Raw genomic sequence first — 23,848 nt, 5'->3', positions numbered from 1 at the left:
AGAGATTGATGTGTTTCTCTTTCTAGTGACCTGGATAGGAAGTGGGAACTGCTCCGCTCAGATAGTGGGATAGAATGATGGAGGTGGTGTTTCTCTTCCCAGGCATGATGCAGGCCACTGTCTGTCTCTGTCCCTCTGTGATGTCTGCTAAAATATTCACACTAAACAGCCTAATAGACCCTAATATACAGATAATATATATAAAATACATCCTGCTATACTTAGTTGGATGTTTTTATAAAATATTTCTTTCTCTAAATATTTTTTGGGTCATAGCTACACCACCACTCTCCCCCACGGCCTCCACCACTCTCCCCCACGGCCACCACCACTCTCCCCCACGGCCTCCACCACTCTCCCCCACGGCCTCCAACACTCTCCCCCACGGCCACCACCACTCTCCCCCACGGCCTCCACCACTCTCCCCCGCGGCCACCACAGTTCAGACAGAAGGGTCTCAGGCCATCCTCCACCTTTCTGGGGTTTCTGAAAATTTGCTTTGGGAGCAACCAGCACTTTTTACACTTTTTAAAAGAGACGGGATTCACCCTGTCCGCAGGGGCTCCAGGATTATTTCAAGCAACATCAAACTGTTTTAGAGACTAACAGACAGGGTCTGGTAGTGCTCCAGTCCCAGCAACATCAAACTGTTTTAGAGACTGACAGACAGGGTCTGGTAGTGCTCCAGTCTCAACATCAAACTGTTTTAGAGACTGACAGACAGGGTCTGGTAGTGTTCCAGTCCCAGCAACATCAAACTGTTTTAGAGACTGACAGACAGGGTCTGGTAGTGCTCCAGTCCCAGCAACATCAAACTGTTTTAGAGACTGACAGACAGGGTCTGGTAGTGCTCCAGTCTCAACATCAAACTGTTTTAGAGACTGACAGACAGGGTCTGGTAGTGCTCCAGTCCCAGCAACATCAAACTGTTTTAGAGACTGACAGACAGGGTCTGGTAGTGCTCCAGCCCCAGCAACATCAAACTGTTTTAGAGACTGACAGACAGGGTCTGGTAGTGCTCCAGTCCCAGCAACATCAAACTGTTTTAGAGACTGACAGACAGGGTCTGGTAGTGCTCCAGTCCCAGCAACATCAAACTGTTTTAGAGACTGACAGACAGGGTCTGGCAGTGCTCCAGTCCCAGCAACATCAAACTGTTTTAGAGACTGACAGACTGGGTCTGGTAGTGCTCCAGTCCCAGCAACATCAAACTGTTTTAGAGACTGACAGACTGGGTCTGGTAGTGCTCCAGTCCCAGCAACATCAAACTGTTTTAGAGACTGACAGACTGGGTCTGGTAGTGCTCCAGTCCCAGCAACATCACACTGTTTTAGAGACTGACAGACTGGGTCTGGTAGTGCTCCAGTCCTCCCTGTCAGAATAAGAAACACAGGACTTGGAAAGCATACCAACTCCTGTAGAAATGGCACAATGGTTATTTTCTGTAAACTAATTTAAGAACACCTGCTTTCTCCATGACATAGTGAAACCAGGTGAATCCAGGTGAAAGCTATGATCTCTTATTGACGTCACCTGTTAAATCCACTTCATATCAGTGTAGATGAAGGAGAGGAGACGCGTTAAAGAAGGATTTTTTAAGCCTTGAGACAATTGAGGATTGTGTGTGTTTATCAAGAATGGTCCACCACCGAAAAGAACATCCAGCCGACTTGTCACAACTGTGGGAAGCATTGGAGTCAACATGGGCCAGCATCCCTGTGGAGTCAACATGGGCCAGCATCCCTGTGGAGTCAACATGGGCCAGCATCCCTGTGGAGTCAACATGGGCCAGCATCCCTGTGGAGTCAACATGGGCCAGCATCCCGCTGGAGTCAACATGGGCCAGCATCCCGCTGGAGTCAACATGGGCCATCATCCCTGTGGAGTCAATATGGGCCAGCATCCCTGTGGAGTCAACATGGGCCAGCATCCCTGTGGAGTCAATATGGGCCAGCATCCCTGTGGAGTCAACATGGGCCAGCATCCCTGTGGAGTCAATATGGGCCAGCATCCCTGTGGAGTCAACATGGGCCAGCATCAATGTGGAGTCAACATGGGCCAGCATCCCTGTGGAGTCAACATGGGCCAGCATCCCTGTGGAGTCAACATGGGCCAGCATCCCTGTGGAGTCAACATGGGCCAGCATCCCTGTGGAGTCAACATGGGCCAGCATCCCTGTGGAGTCAACATGGGCCATCATCCCTGTGGAGTCAACATGGGCCAGCATCCCTGTGGAGTCAACATGGGCCAGCATCCCTGTGGAGTCAACATGGGCCAGCATCCCTGTGGAGTCAACATGGACCAGCATCCCTGTGGAGTCAACATGGGCGCAGCATCTCTGTGGAGTCAACATGGGCCATCATCCCTGTGGAGTCAACATGGGCCAGCATCCCTGTGGAGTCAACATGGGCCAGCATCCCTGTGGATTCAACATGGACCAGCATCCCTGTGGAGTCAACATGGGCCAGCATCCCTGTGGAGTCAACATGGGCCAGCATCCCTGTGGAGTCAGCACAGACCAGCATCCCTGGGGAGTCAACATGGACCAGCATCCCTGTGGAGTCAACATGGGCCATCATCCCTGTGGAGTCAACATGGACCAGCATCCCTGTGGAGTCAACATGGGCCAGCATCCCTGTGGAGTCAACATGGGCCAGCATCCCTGTGGAGTCAGCACGGACCAGCATCCCTGGGGAGTCAACATGGACCAGCATCCCTGTGGAGTCAACATGGGCCAGCATCTCTGTGGAGTCAACATGGGCGCAGCATTCCTGTGGAACGCTTTTGACACCTTGTAGAATCCATGCCCTAATGATTTGAGGCTGTTCTGAGGGCAACTCAATAATTATGAAGGTGTTCCTAATGTTTTCAGTGTATGAGGTATGACATCAGCCAGTATGGTAGGGCTACTGGTCATTACTGATAAATAGCAGAAATGTTCTTTCATAATGTATCTCAACATCCATAAATCCTGGAGATCAAGTCCTGTCATCAAACAGGTAAACACAGCTCACAGAGATTGCATAAGAGTTCTCATAAATGAACAAGGGGTATATTCAGAAGGAAGAAACGTTTTGGAATGAGCAGGGGTATGTTCAGAAGGAGGAAACGTTTTAGAATGAGCAGGGGTATATTCAGAAGGAAGAAACGTTTTAGAATGAGCTGGGGTATGTTCAGAAGGAGGAAGCGTTTTGGAACGTTCAGATAGAAATAACTAGGTAGAACAAACATGCCTCTCTGGCATGTAGAATAAGGAATAACATCAGCTCATGGTATTTCAACTGCAACGTTCAACAACGTTTGGCAACTGAACGTGGCCCTGCTCTAAATTGCTACCCTTTTTTGGTGGCATATGCTCCTAAAATGTTTGCTGTGCAACCTGCATTTTTGATTTCGGTAGCTACAGTAGCACCATTTTGCCTAAAACAATATTCACACAAAATATAGCTGTGAGCAGCAATGAACGGGGTTCACATTTTTTGGACACAAGATCTGTTGGTTTGTTAGATTTGTTAACAAAGCAAGCACTCTATCATGTAAGAACTGTCTTCCTTTATGTACAATTAGTGAAAGCCATGTTTATCTCTCAATACCAGAAAACATCTGCTTTTTGATTCATCAATAACTCAGCCATCTTTTGACCAATCCCTTTTTACTCAAACTTAAGTTAGGTAACACTTTATTTGGATAGTCTATGTGTACATGCTCTACACACTATCTACTAACCCTAACCTTAACCCTAACCCTTATTCTAATCCTAACCCTTATTCTAATCCTAACCCTTAATCTAATCCTAACCCTTATTCTAAACCTAACCCTTATTCTAATCCTAACCCTAACACTAACTTTAACCCTAACCTTTATTCTAATCCTAACCCTAACCCTAACCTTAACCCTAACTCTTATTCTAATCCTAACCCTAATCCTAACCCTAACCCTAACCTTAACCCTAACCCTTATTCTAATCCTAACCCTAATCCTAACACTAACCTTAACACTAACCCTTATTCTAATCCTAACCCTAACACTAGCCTTAACCCTTATTCCAATCCGAACCCTAACACTAGCCTTAATCCTTAGGTAGAGCGGAGGAGGTAAAGGGAAGGAGGATGTGGAGGGGAGGAGAAGGTAGAGGGCAGGAGGAGATATATTGGAGGAGGAGGAGTTAAAGAGGAGAAGGAGGTAGAGGGGAGGAGGAGGTAGAGGGGAGGAGGATGTAGAGGGGAGGAGGAGGTAGAGGGGAGGAGGTAGAGAGGAGGAGGTAGAGAGGAGGTAGAGGGTAGGAGGAGGTAGAGAGGAGGAGGTAGAGAGTAGGAGGTAGAGAGTAGGAGGTAGAGAGTAGGAGGTAGAGAGGAGGAGGTAGAGGGGAGGAGGTAGAGAGGAGGAGGTAGAGGGGAGGAGGTAGAGAGTAGGAGTTAGAGGGTAGGAGGTAGAGAGGAGGAGGTAGAGGGTAGGAGGTAGAGAGTAGGAGTTAGAGGGTAGGAGGTAGAGAGGAGGAGGTAGAGGGTAGGAGGATGTAGATGGGAGGAGGTAGATGGGAGGAGGAGTTAGAGGGGAGGAGGAGTTAGAGGGGAGGAGGAGTTAGAGGGTAGGAGTTAGAGGGTAGGAGGTAGAGAGGAGGAGGTAGAGAGGAGGAGTTAGAGGGTAGGAGGAGGTAGCGAGGAGGAGTTAGAGGGTAGGAGGAGGTAGCGAGGAGGAGGTAGAGAGGAGGAGGTAAAGAGGAGGAGTTAGAGGGTAGGAGTTAGAGGGTAGGAGGTAGAGGGTAGGAGGTAGAGAGGAGGAGTTAGAGGGTAGGAGGTAGAGAGGAGGAGGTAGAGAGGAGGAGTTAGAGGGTAGGAGGTGGAGAGGAGGATTTAGAGGGTATGATTTAGAGGGTAGGAGGTAGAAAGAAGGAGGTAGAGAGGAGGAGGTGGAGAGGAGGAGGTGGACCCAACAAGTAGTAATCAGTGCACTGGATCAGGAGGGAAGCTTGTCTGTGTCTTTATGATGAGAGAGGCTCTGTCTTGGCATGCTGCTCACGAACGTAATACAAGGACATATTTCACTTGGAAAAGCATCCAATCAATAAGGCTATCTTTCCTGTCTTTCCATCCTACTCTCTCTCTCTTTTCTCTCTGAAACGGCTGAAGGAAGTACTTCTATGATATGGGGGAAGGTTAGTATTAGGACATAGACATATACACTATCCAGGTTACACTTCCCCAGGGTGCAGCAGAAACCTTGTCCAGATGTTGAGCCTGATTGATAATCACACCAGGTGCTGCCAATTAGGGTGATGGGCAGTCATGTGACGTCCCCGCTGGAAATGAGGCCACCAAACATAGACTGGGAATCACTGGTCACTGTAATAATGTTTACATATTTTGTATTACTCATCTCATATGTATATACTGTATTCTACACTATTCTACTGTATCTTAGTCTATGTATTACTCATCTCATATGAATATACTGTGTTCTACACTATTCTACTGTATCTTAGTCTATGCCGCTCTGACATTGCTCATCCAAATATGTATATATTCTTAATTCCATTCCTTTACTTTAGATGTGTGTGTATTGTTGTGAGATTATTATTGCTGCACTGTTGGAGCTAGAAACACAAGCATTTCGACTACACCTGCAATAACATATGCTAAACACGTGTTTGTGACCAATACAATTGTATTTGGTTTTGATTTAATTTGAGGCTGCTGGTTGGTTTGGTGGTCATGAGGCTGCTGGTTGGTTTGGTGGCCATGAGGCTGCTGGTTGGTTTGGTGGCCATGAGGCTGCTGGTTGGTTTGGTGGTCGTGAGGCTGCTGGTTGGTTTGGTGGTCATGAGGCTGCTGGTTGGTTTGGTGGCCATGAGGCTGCTGGTTGGTTTGGTGGTCATGAGGCTGCTGGTTGGTTTGGTGGTCGTGAGGCTGCTGGTTGGTTTGGTGGCCATGAGGCTGCTGGTTAGTTTGGTGGTCGTGAGGCTGCTGGTTGGTTTGGTGGCCATGAGGCTGCTGGTTGGTTTGGTGGCCATGAGTCTGCTGGTTGGTTTGGTGGTCATGAGGCTGCTGGTTGGTTTGGTGGCCATGAGGCTGCTGGTTGGTTTGGTGGTCATGAGGCTGCTGGTTGGTTTGGTGGTCGTGAGGCTGCTGGTTGGTTTGATGGTCATGAGGCTGCTGGTTAGTTTGGTGGTCGTGAGGCTGCTGGTTGGTTTGGTGGCCATGAGGCTGCTGGTTGGTTTGGTGGCCATGAGTCTGCTGGTTGGTTTGGTGGTCGTGAGGCTGCTGGTGGTTTGGTGGTCGTGAGGCCTTTAGTTCTGGTTCTGAGTCCTTAGTTTAGTCTTTAGTTCTGGTTTTGAGTCTTTGGTTTAGGCATGTCTGTTTGTAATATTTATGTTTCATTTGGACATAATAATAATCCGCTTGGCCGACCAAAAGGTGAAGACAGAGCTGGCTCTGAACTCGGTAAGTTGCGATATCCTGGGCACGTGCATCCAACATGGTCCACAAACGCTGATTTCTCACATAAATTCACACGTTCATGCAGGTTACAGACCATGTAACTAGGCCGAGAACCCCTAGACTTAGCCTGTGCTACAATATTAGCAGGCTAGTTATTGGGTTCCTAACACTGCTGTACATACTGTATGAGACATCTTCTGTTTCTCTCTCAGGTGGATCTTTTTGGATGGGTAACTCTCCCTGATCATCCCTCAACCCCGCCCCATCTGAGTTGACCCCTGACCCCTTTCCTACAGCCACCATGACGTCGACCTCATGGCCGCAGCTTCTGGCCTTCAAGCTGATCTCTCCACCCAGCGACCCTGGAAGTCCAGAGTGGATCTTCAGCTGTGACGAGGAGATAGAGCGTCGCTATGAGATCGTTCCCTCTGTGGTCTGCTCCATGTGCTGCCTCTTTGGCATCATATACTGCTTCTTTGGTAAGACAATCACACTGCTACTACAGGTACTAGTGGTACTAATGAAAAGGAAAACCTGCACTCACTGGAATACTTTGGCAGTTTTAATGTATTTTAGAAGCAGCAGAGGTCAACAAAGGGATGCTTTAAACGTTGACGAAGGCTGTGGCCCGAAACACGTCCATTTGCTGACCTCTGCTGCTGTTAACATACTCTGCCTAGAAGGCCAGCATCCTGGAGTCGCCTCTTCACTGTTGACGTTGAGACTGGTGTTTTACAGGTACTATTTGATGAAGCTGCCAGTTGAGGACTTGTGAGCCGTCTGTTTCTCAATCTAGACACTCTAATGTACTTGTTCTCTTGCTCAGTTGGTCACCGGGGCCTCCCACTCCTCTTTCTATTCTGGTTAGAGCCAGTTTGCGCTGTTCTGTGAAGGGAGTAGTACACAGCGTTGTACGAGATCTTCAGTTTCTTGGCAATTTCTCACATGGAATAACCTTCATTTCTCAGAACAAGAATAGACTGACGAGTTTCAGAAGAATGTTATTTGTTTCTGGACATTTTGAGCCTGTAATCGAACCCACAAATGCTGATGCTCCAGATACTCAACTAGTCTAAAGAAGTCCAGTTTTATTGCTTCTTTAATCAGAACAAGTTTTCAGCTGTGCTAACATAATTGCAAAAGGGTTTTCTAATGATCAATTTGCATTTTAAAATGATAAACTTGGATTAGCTAACACAACGTGCTATTGGAACACAGGAGTGATGGTTGCTGATAATGGGCCTCTGTACGCCTATGTAGATATTCCATTAAAAATCAGCCGTTTCCAGCTACAATAGTCATTTGCAACATGAACAATGTCTACACTGTATTTCTGATCAATTTGATGTTATTTTAATGGACAAAAAAATTAGCTTTTCTTTCAAAAACAAGGACATTTATAAGTGACCCTAAAATTCTGAACATTAGTCTACATGAGCAAAACCCCACTATCTATGTTGAAATGCTTTGGACAGCCTTCCTTTCAAGGGAAGTGGTAAATCTGTAACTGTTTAGTACTTTTCCAATGAGAAGGGGGAGGAAATATGACAAATTACTTCTGTCACAGAAAGCTAAAGTCTTGCCTCCGGCTCAGGGACAGCGCCCTCTATTGGCAGGTCAACCTCCAGCATCTCCACTAGAGACCGCTCCACCTGGCTCAGACTTGCCAACGGATTCCTGGCTCGGTAGGCATCAGCCCAGCGCTGCCACGGCTGTGGGAAATCCTTGATGATGCGCTCAACGAGCTCAGCAGCCGCCCAGATCTGGTCGTCCTTGGCATTCAGCCAGCACCACCGGTAGTTAGCAGCATCCTGCAACTCCTCTGCCACATTGCTGACCTCCATCTTGGAGAATTTCCCAGCAAATCCTCACTGTGATGGTGGTTTTAACCATGTTGGAGAATAATATCCCACTTCTGACACCATTTGTGAGAAAGACCGAGCGAGGCTTTTTATCAGCAACCATGAAGATAATACCAGGCGCTGAAAATATTTCCAATAATTACAAAATAACAAAACCGGGTCAAAGAGCAACAAAGAACACGAACTGAATCATGAATACCTCTATCAAAAGAAAAGCCATGTTTCAATCACACCTGAACCCGGCAGCGTGCTATCCTAACCCTGTAAGTCTCTGTCTAACAAAGACATGACAATGCTTCATTTAGCAATACTCATTAGACAGAATGCATCACACACCTTACCAATCACCTAATTGAAAATACAACTTCAATAAAGGTGTACAAACACATTCAGGTAATATATTCACATGATAAATATCCTCACGTCAATAACAGTCTATAAATGTGCTTCTCATAATAAACCGGTGTTATTAAATCTCTGGAAATACATAATCAGGCAAGACTTTAGCTTATGTGACAGGATAATAAGATAATAGTCACACTAATAAAGGATAAAGCCTGCTACTCTTATAAAGGATAAAGCCTGCTACTCTTATAAAGGATAAAGCCTGCTACTCTTATATACGATAAAGCCTGCTACTCTTATAAAGGATAACGCCTGCTACTCTTATATAGGATAGAGCCTGCTACTCTTATAAAGGATAAAGCCTGCTACTCTTATATACGATAAAGCCTGCTACTCTTATATACGATAAAGCCTGCTACTCTTATAAAGGATAAAGCCTGCTACTCTTATAAAGGATAAAGCCTGCTACTCTTATAAAGGAGAAAGCCTGCTAATCTTATAAATGATAAAGCCTGCTACTCTTATAAATGATAAAGCCTGCTAATCTTATAAATGATAAAGCCTGCTACTCTTATAAAGGAGAAAGCCTGCTACTCTTATATAGGATAAAGCCTGCTACTCTTATAAAGGAGAAAGCCTGCTACTCTTATATAGGATAAAGCCTGCTACTCTTATAAATGATAAAGCCTGCTACTCTATTATAGGATAAAGCCTGCTACTCTTATAAAGGATAAAACCTGCTACTCTTATATAGGATAAAGCCTGCTACTCTATTATAGGATAAAGCCTGCTACTCTTATAAAGGATAACGCCTGCTACTCTTATATAGGATAGAGCCTGCTACTCTTATAAAGGAGAAAGACTGCTACTCTTATAAAGGATAAAGCCTGCTACTCTTATATAGGATAAAGCCTGCTACTCTATTATAGGATAAAGCCTGCTACTCTTATAAATGATAAAGCCTGCTACTCTTATATAGGATAAAGCCTGCTACTCTATTATAGGATAAAGCCTGCTACTCTTATAAATGATAAAGCCTGCTACTCTTATAAAGGATAAAGCCTGCTAATGTTATAAAGGAGAAAGCCTGCTACTCTTATAAAGGATAACGCCTGCTACTCTTATATAGGATAAAGCCTGCTACTCTATTATAGGATAAAGCCTGCTACTCTTATAAATGATAAAGCCTGCTACTCTTATATAGGATAAAGCCTGCTACTCTATTATAGGATAAAGCCTGCTACTCTTATAAATGATAAAGCCTGCTACTCTTATAAATGATAAAGCCTGCTACTCTATTATAGGATAAAGCCTGCTACTCTTATAAATGATAAAGCCTGCTACTCTTATAAATGATAAAGCCTGCTACTCTTATATAGGACAAAGCCTGCTACTCTTATAAATGATAAAGCCTGCTACTCTTATATATCAGCTGTACGTGGTTTTCTCTACATAACTGCCATCACTCCGTCTGTCTGTCTGTCTGTCTGTCTGTCTGTCTGTCTGTCTGTCTGTCTGTCTGTCTGTCTGTCACCCTTTTTCTCTCCCCCTCTACCCTCTCTCTCCCTTTACATCTCTCTCCCCTTTTCTCTCTCTCTCCCCCTTTCTCTCCCTCTCCCTCTCGCTCCCTCGCTCTCTATCTTCTCTCTTCTCTCTCTCTCTCCCTTTCTCTCTCTCCCTTTCTCTCTCTCCCTTTCTCTCACTCTCTCCCTCTCGCCCCCCCCCCTTCTCTCCCCCCCCCTCTCTGCTACTCTTTACATATCAGCTATACGTGGTTCACTCTACATAACTGCCATCCCTCCTGTTTGTTTGTCTGTCTGTCTGTCTCCCTTTATCTCTCTCTCCCCCTCTCTCCCCCTCCCCTCTCTTCCCCTTGCTTTTTCTCTCCCTTTCTCTCGCTCTCTCTCTCTCCCCCCTCTCAAGTTCTCTCTCACTTTATATCTCTCTACCCTTTTCTCTCTCTCCCCCTTTCTCTCCCTTTCTCTCTCTCTCTCTCATTTTCTCTCATTCTCTTTCTCTCTCTCTCTCTCTCTCTCTCTCTCTCTCCTCTCTCCTCTCTCCTCTCTCCTCTCTCTCCTCTCTCCTCTCTCCTCTCTCTCCTCCTCCTCTCGCTCTCTCTCTCTCCTCCTCTCTCTCTCTCTCTCTCCTCCTCTCTCTCTCTCTCTCTCCTCCTCTCTCTCTCCCCTCTCTCTCTCTCTCTCCTCCTCTCTCTCTCTCTCCTCTCTCTCCTCCTCTCTCTCCTCTCTCTCCTCTCTCTCCTCCTCTCTCTCTCTCTCTCTCTCTCCTCTCTCTCTCCCTCCCACCCCCCCCCTCTCTCTCTCTCTCGCTCTCTCTCTCTCTCTCTCTCGCTCCCTCTCTGTCTCCCTCTCTGTCTCTGTCTCTATAAGTACTCCCTTGACTGGTCATTATTTAAAGGAATAAGTGCTATAAGGTATAAGCTTCAGTGTTCATTGTTATAAGGAGTTGGAAAACCAGGTGAACTCAGCTGTAGCAAATGTCAACGTATTATACAACCTCCCTCTCCAACCCACTCAGCACTGCAGAGTACAGCTTCCCTCTCCCAACCCACTCAGCACTGCAGAGTACAGCTTCCCTCTCCAACCCACAATGCACTGCAGAGTACAGCTTCCCTCTCCCAACCCACTCAGCACTGCAGAGTACAGCTTCCCTCTCCAACCCACTCAGCACTGCAGAGTACAGCTTCCCTCTCCAACCCACTCAGCACTGCAGAGTACAGCTTTCCTCTCTCCAACCCACTCAGCACTGCAGAGTACAGCTTCCCTTTCCAACGCCCAATGCACTGCAGAGTAGAGCTTCCCTCTCCAACCCACTCAACACTGCAGAGTACAGCTTCCCTCTCCCAAACCACTCAACACTGCAGAGTACAGCTTCCCTCTCCAACCCACAATCCACTGCAGAGTACAGCTTCCCTCTCCCAACCCACTCAGCACTGCAGAGTACAGCTTCCCTCTCCAACCCACTCAGCACTGCAGAGTACAGCTTCCCTCTCCAACCCACTCAGCACTGCAGAGTACAGCTTTCCTCTCTCCAACCCACTCAGCACTGCAGAGTACAGCTTCCCTCTCCAACCCACTCAACACTGCAGAGTACAGCTTCCCTCTCCCAAACCACTCAACACTGCAGAGTACAGCTTCCCTCTCCCAACCCACTCAGCACTGCAAAGTACAGCTTTCCTCTCCCAACCCACAATGCACTGCAGAGTACAGCTCTCCTCTCCAACCCACACAGCACTGCAGAGTACAGCTTCCCTCTCCCAACCCACAATGCACTGCAGAGTACAGCTCTCCTCTCCAACCCACTCGGCACTGCAGAGTACAGATTCCCTCTCCAACCCACTCAGCACTGCAGAGTACAGCTTCCCTCTCCAACCCACAATGCACTGCAGAGTACAGCTTCCCTCTCCAACCCACAATGCACTGCAGAGTACAGCTTTCCTCTCCAACCCACACTGCACTGCAGAGTACAGCTTTCCTCTCCAACCCACAATGCACTGCAGAGTACAGCTTCCCTCTCCAACCCACTCAGCACTGCAGAGTACAGCTTCCCTCTCCAACCCACTCGGCACTGCAGAGTACAGCTTCCCTCTCCAACCCACTCAGCACTGCAGAGTACAGCTTCCCTCTCCAACCCACTCAGCACCGCAGAGTACAGCTTCCCTCTCCAACCCACTCAGCACTGCAGAGTACAGCTTCCCTCTCCAACCCACTCAGCACTGCTGAGTACAGCTTCCCTCTCCAACCCACTCAGCACTGCAGAGTACAGCTTCCCTCTCCAACCCACTCAGCACTGCTGAGTACAGCTTCCCTCTCCAACCCACTCAGCACTACAGAGTACAGCCTTCCTCTCCAACCCACTCAGCACTGCAGAGTACAGCTTCCCTCTCCAACCCACTCAGCACTGCAGAGTACAGCTTCCCTCTCCAAACCACTCAGCACTGCAGAGTACAGCCTTCCTCTCCAACCCACAATGCACTGCAGAGTACAGCTTCCCTCTCCAACCCACTCAGCCCTGCAGAGTACAGCTTCCCTCTCCAACCCACTCAGCACTGCAGAGTACAGCTTCCCTCTCCAACCCACTCAACACTGCAGAGTACAGCTTCCCTCTCCAACCCACTCAGCACTGCAGAGTACAGCTTCCCTCTCCAACCCACTCAGCACTGCAGAGTACAGCTTCCCTCTCCAACCCACTCAGCCCTGCAGAGTACAGCTTCCCTCTCCAACCCACTCAGCCCTGCAGAGTACAGCTTCCCTCTCCAACCCACTCAGCACTACAGAGTACAGCCTTCCTCTCCAACCCACTCAGCACTGCAGAGTACAGCTTCCCTCTCCAACCCACTCAGCACTACAGAGTACAGCCTTCCTCTCCAACCCACTCAGCACTGCAGAGTACAGCTCCCCTCTTTTCTCTTCTCTCTCTCATCTGATCTCCTGTCTCGCCACTGGCCTGTCTCTTTAGCTCTCAGCGGGACCGTAAAGGTCAGAGAGAGTCAATGCATCCCAAATCTATTCCCTATTTAGTGCACTACTTTAGACCAGAGTCCTATGGAACCCTATTCCCTCTATAGTGCACTACTTTAGACCAGAGCCCTATAGAACCCTATTCCCTATATATAGTGCACTACTTTAGACCAGAGTCCTATGGAACCCTATTCCCTATATATAGTGCACTACTGTAGACCAGGGCCCTATGGCACCCTATTCCCTATTTAGTGCACTACTTTGGACCAGAGTCCTATGGAACCCTATTCCCTATATATAGTGCACTACTTTAGACCAGAGTCCTATGGAACCCTATTCCCTATATATAGTGCACTACTTTAGACCAGTGCCCTATGGCACCCTATTCCCTATTTAGTGCACTACTTTGAGCAGGATCCTATGGGCTTGATGTTTGGCCCAGCCTAGTTATTAAAACTATTGGCTAGTCAGACCTTTTGTACTGTTCCAGCTGGCTGATAGCCATCGTTACTTAGGTGGTGTAAAGCACAGAGGATTTTAGACCCAGATTTACTTACCGATACTTCCTGAATTCCCGAGTAGGAAGACGACGCCGGGCTACTAGATGTCCATGGCTAGTTGAAGGTGGTTCGTTCCAATTTGAAAATGCTCCTTTATTAAATCAATATCCAACAATGGAATACAACAATGGTGTATGACCGCCATCTTGTCTATTTAAAATATGATCTAATTGATTGAGACAGGTGGGGTGTCCACCCCAAAGTGCTGCGTGTCATGCCATCTCTAACCTGTCCGTCTGTCTCCTGTCTGTCCTGCGGGCTTTAACCTGTCTCCTGTCTCTCTCTCTTTCCTCTCCAGGTTATCGTTGTTTCAAGGCTGTGATTTTCTCTAACCTCTCTCTCTCTCTCTCTATCCATCTCTCTCTATCCATCTCTCTCTCTCTCTCTCTCTCTCTCTCTCTCTCTCTCTCTCTCTCTCTCTCTCTCTCTCTCTCTCTCTCCCTCTCCCTCTCCCTCTCCCTCTCCCTCTCCCTCTCCCTCTCCCTCTCCCTCTCCCTCTCCCTCTCCCTCTCCCTCTCCCCTCTCTCTTCTCTCTCTCTCTCTTCTCTCTTCTCTCTTCTCTATCCAATCCATCTCTCTTTCTCTTTCTCTTTCTCTTTCTCTTTCTCTCTCTCTCTCTCTCTCTCTCTCTCTCTCTCTCTCTCTCTCTCTCTCTCTCTCTCTCTCTCTCTCTCTCTCTCTCTCTCTCTCTCTCTCTCTCTCTCTCTCTCTCTCTCTCTCTCTCTCTCTCTCTCTCTCTCTCTCTCTCCTCTCCAGGTTACCGTTGCTTCAAGGCGGTGATGTTCCTAACAGGCTTGATGTTTGGCTCTGTCATCATCTTTCTGCTGTGTTATAAGGAGCGTGTCCTGGACACCCAGCTGAGCGTGGAGGCCTCGGTGGGCATCGGCCTGGGCATCGGTACCCTCTGTGGCCTGGTCACCATGCTGGTACGCTCCGTGGGACTCTTCATGGTGGGGCTGTTGCTGGGATTACTGCTGGGCATCGCCTCACTGGTAAGAATCATTTAGAAAAATAATAATAACATGTTTAGATTGAATTTAGATCTAGGAACAGGTCTAGGATCAGGTCTGGGATCAGGTCTAGGATCAAGTCTAGGAACAGATCTAGGAGGAGCAGGTCTGAGATCAAGTCTAGGATCAAGTCTAGTATCAGGTCGAGGATCAGATCTAGGATCAGGTCTAGGATCAGGTCTGGGATCGGGTCTAGGATCAGGTCTAGGATCAGGTCTAGAATCACTTCTAGAATCAGGTCTGGGATGATCAGGTCTGGGATCAGGTCTAGGATCAGGTCTAGGATCAGGTCTAGGATCAGGTCTCCAGCTCCCTGACCATAAGATATTGTTCCTTATGATTTAAACAGCTAAACTGATCCTAGATCAGCACTCCTTCTCTGAAATGCTTCATGATTATGGGCCCCGTTTCCTAGTTTGTATTAATGTCCAGATATTTTGTTTTATTACACTCTGTGTACACTGAGTTAACGTGAATACAGTGAGCGGACAAAATATTAGGAACACCTGCTCTTTCCATGACACAGACTGACCAGGTGAATCCAGGTGAAACTATGATCCCTTATTGATGTCACTTGTTAAATCCACTTCAGTCAGTTTAGATGAAGGGGAGGAGACAGGGTTAAATAGGGATTTTAAGCCTTAAAACAATTGAGACATGGATTGTGTATGTGTGCCTTTCAGAGGGTTAGTGGGAAAAATATTTAAGTGCCTTTGAACGGGGTATGGTAGTAGGTGCCAGGCACACCAGTTTATGTAAAGAACTGCAACGCTGCTGGGTTTTTCACACTCCACAGTTTCCCGTCTGTATCAAGAATGGTCCGCCACCCAAAGGACATCCAGCCAACTGGACACAACTGTGAGAAGCATTGGAGTCAACATGATCCAGCATCTCTGTGGAACATTTGACACCTTGTAGAGTCCATGTCCTGACGAATTGAGGCTGTTCTGAGGGGTGCAACTCATTATTAGGAAGGTGTTCCTAATGTTTTGTACACTTAGTGTATTCACGTTACCCCTGATCACATGTAAAGTTTCCTTATGGGGACAATAAGGTTCATTCGGTTGATTGGTTGGTTGAATCACCATGCAGGTGGTAATGGGGGAGTTCCACCACCCCCGGACGGTGTGGGTGCCCCTGGGCGTGTTGTTGGGGTCAGGCATGCTGTTCGCCGTCCTCGCCCTCCAATGGCAGCGCTTCTTCACCACCCTCTCCACCGCTGTGTTTGGCTCGGCTGTCATCACCGTCACTGTGGACTACTTCCTCGAGCTGTTCGCTCTGGTCAGGTGTGTTGCTGTTGTAGTTAGGGCTCTCTCCTCTCCTCCTCTCCTCCTCTCCTCCTCTCCTCACCCCTCTCCTCTCCTCTCCACTCTCTTCCTCTCCTCTCCCATCCTCTCCTCTCCTCACCCCTCCTCACCACCCATCCTCTCCTCCTCTCCCCTCTCCTCTCCTCTCCCCTCTCCCCTCTCCTCCTCTCCTCCTCTCCTCACCCCTCTCCCCTCTCCTCCTCTCCTCTCCCCTCTCCTCCTCTCCTCCTCTCCTCCTCTCCCCTCTCCTCCTCTCCCCTCTCCTCCTCTCCTCACCCATCCTCTCCTCTCACCACCCCTCCTCACCACCCCTCCTCTCCTCACTCCTCTCCTCACCACTCCCCTCTCCTCACCCCTCTTCTCCTCCTCTCCTCCTCCCCTCTCCTCACCCTTCCTCTTCTCCTCTCCTCACCCCTCCTCTCCCCTCTCCTCCTCTCCGTACCCCTCCTCTCCCCTCTCCTCACCCCTCATCTCCCCTCCCTTCCTTTCTCCTCCTCACCCCTCCTCACCGCTCCCCTCCTCTTCTCTCCTCTCCTCTGTTGCTCAGCTGGTAGAGCAAGGTGCTTCCAAAGCCAGGATCGTGGAGGCCACCCATCTGAAAATGTATTCAAATTTTTGCACGCACTACTGGAACTAACACTAACATTACTGTAAAATAACATTACTGTAAGATAACATTACTGTAAAATAACATTACAGTAAGATAACATTACTGTAAGTGGTTTTGGGGAAAATAAGTGTCTGCTAAAGAGCATATATTAAACGTCTGTGGTTTGATTTCCAAGATTTCAGAAGTTGCATTACAGTAAGATAACACTACTATAAAATAGCATTACAGTAAGATAACACTACTGTAAAATAGCATTACAGTAAGATAACACCACTGTAAAATAGCATTACAGTAAGATAACACTACTGTAAAATAGCATTACAGTAAGATAACACTACTGTAAAATAGCATTACAGTAAGATAACACTACTGTAAAATAGCATTACAGTACGATAACACTACTGTAAGTGGCGTCCAAGATTTCCAAGATTTCAGAAGTTGTCTGGACCACTGAAGGAGTCTGCTTAGTTCTAGGATTGTGAAAGAAAGTTCAGCTTTTTTTTTTAAGGGAATTAAACTGCCGTCTTGAACATTCTAATATAATTATAGGTAAATACATATTATAAAGCGGGTAGTTTGGGTCCTGGATGCTGATTGGCTGACACAGCATTTCAACCTTGTGTATATCAGACAATATACCATGTGTATGATGCAAAAATGCATGTTTATCGTTCTATTTATGTTGGTAACCAGTTTAAAATAGCAATAAGGTCCCTCGGGGGTTTGCCAACATACCACATCCCCTCTTATTCCTTGACTCTGTTACAGATACATGTCGGAGAGGATTAAGGTGGCTCCACCCCGTCCTGTCTGCTGGTTCACCTGGGTCGTCATGGGGCTGTGGCCTGTCCTGGCATTGCTGGGGGTCCTCATCCAATGGAAGGTAACCGCCGAGGGATATTCACACACTGAGGGTGAGTCTAATCCCTGACCTTTAACCCTAACAGAGGGATATTCACACACTGAGGGTGAGTCTGATCCCTGACCTTTAACCCTAACAGAGGGATACTCACACACTGAGGGTGAGTCTGATCCCTGACCTTTAACCCTAACAGAGGGATACTCACACACTGAGGGTGACTTTACTTGATGTGGAATAGAGTTCCATGTAGTCATGGCTCTATGCAGTACTGTGTGCCTCCCATAGTCTGTTCTGGACTTGGAGACTGTGAAGAGACCTCTGGTGGCATGTCTTGTGGGGTATGTATGAGTGTCCGAGCTGTGTGTCAGTAGTTTAAACCGACAGCTCAGTGCAATCAACATGTCAATTCCTCTCATAAATACAAGTAGTGATGAAGTCAATCTCTCCTCCACTTTGAGCCAGGAGAGATTGGCATGCATATTATTAATATTAGCTCTCTGTGTGCATCCGAGGGCCAACCGTGCTGCCCTGTTCTGAGCCAATTGCAATTTTCCTAAAATCCCTTATTGTGGCACTTGACCACATGACTGAACAGAAGTCCAGATGAGACAAAACTAGGGCCTGTAGGACCTGCCTCAATATCCACATTATTTATTACAAGATTTAGTTGAGGTTTAGTGAATGATTTGTCCCAAATATAATGCTTTTAGTTAAAAAAATATTTAGGACTAACTTATTCCTTCCCACCCATTCTGTAACTAACTACAGCTCTTTGTTAAGTGTTGCAGTCATTTCAGTCACTGTAGTAGCTGACGTGTATAGTGTTGAGTCATACGCATAGACACTCTGGCTTTACTCAAAGCCAGTGGCATGTCGTTAGTAAAGATTGAAAAAAGTATAAGGGCCTAGACAGCTGCCCTGGGGAATTCCTGCTTCTAACTGGATTATGTTGGAGAGGCTTCCATTAAAGAACACCCTCTGTGTTCTGTTAGACAGGTAACTCTTTATCCACATTGCAGCAGGGGGTGTAAAGCCATAACACATACGTTTTTCCAGCAACAGACTATGATCGGTAATGTCAAAATCTGCACTGAAGTATAACAAAGGTTGGAGGTAGGCTATATACCACCACAGAATCAGCGGTTTCATAGAACGAGGTTCTACATGTAATTATGCTTTAACTGGAAGTCACACATTTAATGTGATTAAACGGTGAACATTGTGATGGCTTGTGATCAAAGGATGTGCTCTAAATCAAGAGAAGGAAGGACGCTTTGACTGTGGTGCTGTGGTTGGAATCTGGTGGTTGTCATAGTAACAACCTGTGGACCCCTCCTCCCCACTCTCCCAAGATTATACGTTTTGATTGCAGGGAAGAGGGTGAAGGGGGGGGGGGGACAGAGGGATGAGGGGGGGAGCAGCAAGGAGGTCAAGGTGGGGTAGGGAGGTCAAGGGGGCAGGGACAGGATGGGAGAGGCAATGAGTTATAGAGAGGAGGGTTAGAGCGGTTAAGAGACCGGGTGAAGAAGAGAGGAGGGTTAGAGTGGATAAGAGAAAGGGAGAAGCAGAGAGGAGAGTAAAAAGAGATGAGATGGGGTGAGAAGTGGTGAGAGACAGGGAGAGGCAGAAAGGAGGGTAAAGAGGACATCATTAAGTGGAGATAATGACAGATGGTGACTCTACCTCTGACTGTGTGTGGACTGTTGAGGCGCAAAATAGAGAGAGAGCAGCAGATATGACACAAATTCTGCTGCTGATGATAATGAACAGGGAACAGTAATATTAGTCCTGTTGATAATGAACAGGGAACAGTAATATTAGTCCTGTTGATAATGAACAGGGAACAGTATTATTAGTCCTGCTGATAATGAACAGGGAACAGTAATATTAGCCCTGTTGATAATGAACAGGGAACAGTATTATTAGTCCTGCTGATAATGAACAGGGAACAGTAATATTAGTCCTGCTGATAATGAACAGGGAACAGTAATATTAGTCCTGTTGATAATGAACAGGGAACAGTATTATTAGTCCTGTTGATAATGAACAGGGAACAGTAATATTAGTCCTGTTGATAATGAACAGGGAACAGTAATATTAGTCCTGTTGATAATGAACAGGGAACAGTAATATTAGTCCTGTTGATAATGAACAGGGAACAGTATTATTAGTCCTGTTGATAATGAACAGGGAACAGTAATATTAGTCCTGATGATAATGAACAGGGAACAGTATTATTAGTCCTGTTGATAATGAACAGGGAACAGTAATATTAGTCCTGTTGATAATGAACAGGGAACAGTAATATTAGTCCTGTTGATAATGAACAGGGAACAGTATTATTAGTCCTGTTGATAATGAACAGGGAACAGTAATATTAGTCCTGTTGATAATGAACAGGGAACAGTATTATTAGTCCTGCTGATAATGAACAGGGAACAGTAATATTAGTCCTGCTGATAATGAACAGGGAACAGTATTATTAGTCCTGTTGATAATGAACAGGGAACAGTAATATTAGTCCTGTTGATAATGAACAGGGAACAGTAATATTAGTCCTGTTGATAATGAACAGGGAACAGTATTATTAGTCCTGTTGATAATGAACAGGGAACAGTATTATTAGTCCTGTTGATAATGAACAGGGAACAGTAATATTAGTCCTGTTGATAATGAACAGGGAACAGTAATATTAGTCCTGTTGATAATGAACAGGGAACAGTATTATTAGTTCTGTTGATAATGAACAGGGAACAGTATTATTAGTCCTGTTGATAATGAACAGGGAACAGTAATATTAGTCCTGTTGATAATGAACAGGGAACAATAATATTAGTCCTGTTGATAATGAACAGGGAACAGTATTATTAGTCCTGTTGATAATGAACAGGGAACAGTAATATTAGTCCTGCTGATAATGAACAGGGAACAGTAATATTAGTCCTGTTGATAATGAACAGGGAACAGTAATATTAGTCCTGTTGATAATGAACAGGGAACAGTAATATTAGTCCTGTTGATAATGAACAGGGAACAGTATTATTAGTCCAGTTGATAATGAACAGGGAACAGTAATATCAGTCCTGTTGATAATGAACAGGGAACAGTATTATTAGTCCTGTTGATAATGAACAGGGAACAGTATTATTAGTCCTGCTGATAATGAACAGGGAACAGTAATATTAGCCCTGTTGATGATGAACAGGGAACAGTATTATTAGTCCTGCTGATAATGAACAGGGAACAGTAATATTAGTCCTGCTGATAATGAACAGGGAACAGTATTATTAGTCCTGTTGATAATGAACAGAGAACAGTATTATTAGTCCTGCTGATAATGAATAGGGAACAGTAATATTAGTCCTGTTGATAATGAACAGGGAACAGTAATATTAGCCCTGTTGATAATGAACAGGGAACAGTAATATTAGTCCTGCTGATAATGAACAGGGAACAGTATTATTAGTCCTGTTGATAATGAACAGGGAACAGTATTATTAGTCCTGCTGATGATAATGAACAGAGAACAGTAATATTAGTCCTGCTGATAATGAACAGGGAACAGTATTATTAGTCCTGTTGATAATGAACAGGGAACAGTAATATTAGTCCTGTTGATAATGAACAGGGAACAGTATTATTAGTCCTGTTGATAATGAACAGGGAACAGTATTATTAGTCCTGTTGATAATGAACAGGGAACAGTAATATTAATCATGTGCTTCTTGGAGGAGGGTGTCAAAACATTGTAGGATTCTGTTTGTGCTGCAGCACAATGTGTTGTCGTTGGCGGTATCCCCAGACATCGTGGTGGGTGGATAATTGTGTCTTGAACGATGTGAAAAGAGGGAGGCTGTATGAATGATGGAAGACGAGGAGGTTTTCAGCAGACTGTCAGTCTCTTCCTCTGGATGCTGTATGAATGGGGGACTGTGCTATTTGTGCTGTTGGATGGAAGATGAGGAGGTTTCAGACTGTCTTTATTTATCTCTCTTCCCCTCTGTCTGTTTCTTATCCCACCCCCTCTCTCGCTCTCTCTCTCTCTCTCTCTACCCTTCATCTCTTTACCCTTCATCTCTCTCTCTCTCTCTCTCTCTCTCTCTCTCTCTCTCTCTCTCTCTCTCTCTCTCTCTCTCTCTCTCTCTGCCCTCCCTCTCTCATCCTCTCCTCCTCTCTCTCTATCTCTCTCTCTCTCTCTCTCTCTCTGCCCTCCCTCTCTCATCCTCTCCTCCTGTCTCTCTCTCTCTCTCTACCCTTCATCTCTCTAATTCTCTCTCTGCCCTCCCTCTCTCATCCTCTCCTCCTGTCTCTCTCTCTGTCTCCAGTGGTTCTCAGTCGACAGCAGCGGAGGGTCCAGTTGATGAGGATCCACCAGAAGGAAGAGAGGGTGCAGAAAGAAGTGAGGGAGAAGAAGAAGAAGAGGAGACAGAAGCAGTACCACCACCCGCCTCCACTTACCACCACCACCACCAACAAACCCCTCCTCCCTGAGCCTATCACCTACCACAGGAAACCAAACGACACTCTACGCTTCGATGGGGACGTGCTCTCTCCTGTAAGACCCTGGCTCTCTGGCTCTCTGCCGAATGAGTCCCAAATGGCATCCTTGTCTTCATCTGTCTTCATCTGTCTTCAGCCTGTCTTCATCTGTCTTCAGCCTGTCTTTATCTGTCTTCATCTGTCTTCATCTGTCTTCATCTGTCTTCAGCCTGTCTTTATCTGTCTTTATCTGTCTTCATCTGTCTTCAGCCTGTCTTCATCTGTCTTCATCTGTCTTCATATTTCTTCAGCCTGTCTTCAGCCTGTCTTCAGCCTGTCTTCATCTGTGTCGATCACTGTCTGTTTGTCTTGGCTCTGGACAAACCCTCTCCTTCTCTCTCTCTCCCTCCCTCTCCTTCTCTCTCCCTCTCCTCTCTCCCTCTTCCCCCTCCCCCTCTTCCTCCCTCCCTCTCCCTCTCCCTCTCCCTCTCCCTCTCCCTCTCCCTCTCCCTCTCCCTCTCCCTCTCCCTCCTCAGAGTTACATCGCTAGTTTCCGGGACAGACAGGTGGACAGACGAGGATACCCTCACCACGGCAGGCCCATCGCCAGGCACCACATAGCTGACCGAGACTACGACTGTGGATCCCAAGTACCCCTGACCGCCCCCAATGGACCGGCTGTACGGGTGTGACAATGACAATGACCCATAGTGTTCTGGAGTGGTGCTGTTTGTCCATTCACTATCCAGAAAACGTCTTCAGTGTCTGGATTGAACGTTAATCTCTGGACCTATTTTTTTCTGAGGTCCATATAGACGTTGATGCCGTCCCTTCCCTTCTCTTTCGTTCCACCCTGAAACAATCAGTGTCCAGATTGAGATTGACCTTTGAACCCTGGACTGATTTATTGAAAGGCTGTTGATGTCTTCCGTTCTCTTTCCATTCCGTCCTTTAGTCTGTGGTTTTACGTGGGCTGTGTAACATATAAACCCTGCTGTGGTTCCTACGTCTCAGCTCTTAAGAGTGCAAGAAAGCACTGACTGAAGTCGTCAAGACATCTATTTATGAAGTGTTACAATTTCCCAGAAACACCTTCTTTGGGAGGTGGTTTAGTTTTTGGTTAAAAAAAAGACTGTAAAATGACCAGGAATTCAACAAAATTTCTATAATTTAGGAAATCTGTTCATAAGTATTCCCAACAAATAAAAATAAAAAGATGTGATTGTATTTCAATGTAATCAAGGTATGAAATTATATAACATTTTCAAATACTATTTATTTTTTGGGGCGTGGTTGTGGTCCATTTGCAGTGTACAAACGATTATGATTATGTTCCGGCCCCCGACCATCCCCCCCAGCCATCCCCCGACCATCCCCCCGACCATCCCCCCAGCCATCCCCCCCGACCATTCCCCCCAGCCATCCCCCCGACCATCCCCCCCGACCATCCCCCCCAGCCACCCCCCCCCGACCATCCCCCCCGACCATCCCCCCCAGCCATCCCCCGACCATTCCCCCCGACCATCTCCCCGACCATCCCCCCAGCCATCCCCCCCGACCATCCCCCCAGCCATCCCCCCGACCATCCCCCTGACCATCCCCCCAGCCATCCCCCCCGACCATCCCCCCAGCCATCCCCCCCGACCATCCCCCCCAGCCATCCCCCCCGACCATCCCCCCCAGCCATCCCCCGACCATTCCCCCGACCATCCCCCCGACCATCCCCCCAGCCATCCCCCCCGACCATCCCCCCAGCCATCCCCCCGACCATCCCCCGACCATCCCCCCCGACCATCCCCCCAGCCATCCCCCCGACCATCCCCCCAGCCATCCCCCTGACCATCCCCCAGCCATCCCCCCCGACCATCCCCCCAGCCATCCCCCCGACCATTCCCCCC

At 47.0% G+C, this 23,848-nt stretch overlaps 1 protein-coding gene across 1 annotated transcript in view; it reads left to right on the top strand.

The window, feature by feature from the left end:
- The window catches only part of LOC139546225 (transmembrane protein 198-like), a 34,129-nt gene extending 10,827 nt beyond the window's left edge, over positions 1-23,302 (top strand). Inside the window, exons 2-7 of the mRNA XM_071354354.1 lie at positions 6,650-6,916; positions 14,439-14,674; positions 15,785-15,978; positions 17,378-17,523; positions 21,797-22,026; positions 22,487-23,302. Coding sequence (XP_071210455.1) covers positions 6,739-6,916; positions 14,439-14,674; positions 15,785-15,978; positions 17,378-17,523; positions 21,797-22,026; positions 22,487-22,642 — 1,140 coding nt within the window. The 5' untranslated portion in view covers positions 6,650-6,738 and the 3' untranslated portion in view covers positions 22,643-23,302. The remainder of the gene's footprint in view (positions 1-6,649; positions 6,917-14,438; positions 14,675-15,784; positions 15,979-17,377; positions 17,524-21,796; positions 22,027-22,486) is intronic.
- Positions 23,303-23,848: the final 546 nt, after the last annotated feature.

This window comes from Salvelinus alpinus, chromosome 20, assembly GCF_045679555.1.
Source record: "Salvelinus alpinus chromosome 20, SLU_Salpinus.1, whole genome shotgun sequence".
NCBI classification, from domain to species: domain Eukaryota; kingdom Metazoa; phylum Chordata; class Actinopteri; order Salmoniformes; family Salmonidae; genus Salvelinus; species Salvelinus alpinus.
Note: the sequence above shows the minus strand (reverse complement) of the source record. Positions and strands in the feature narration are given on the sequence as shown.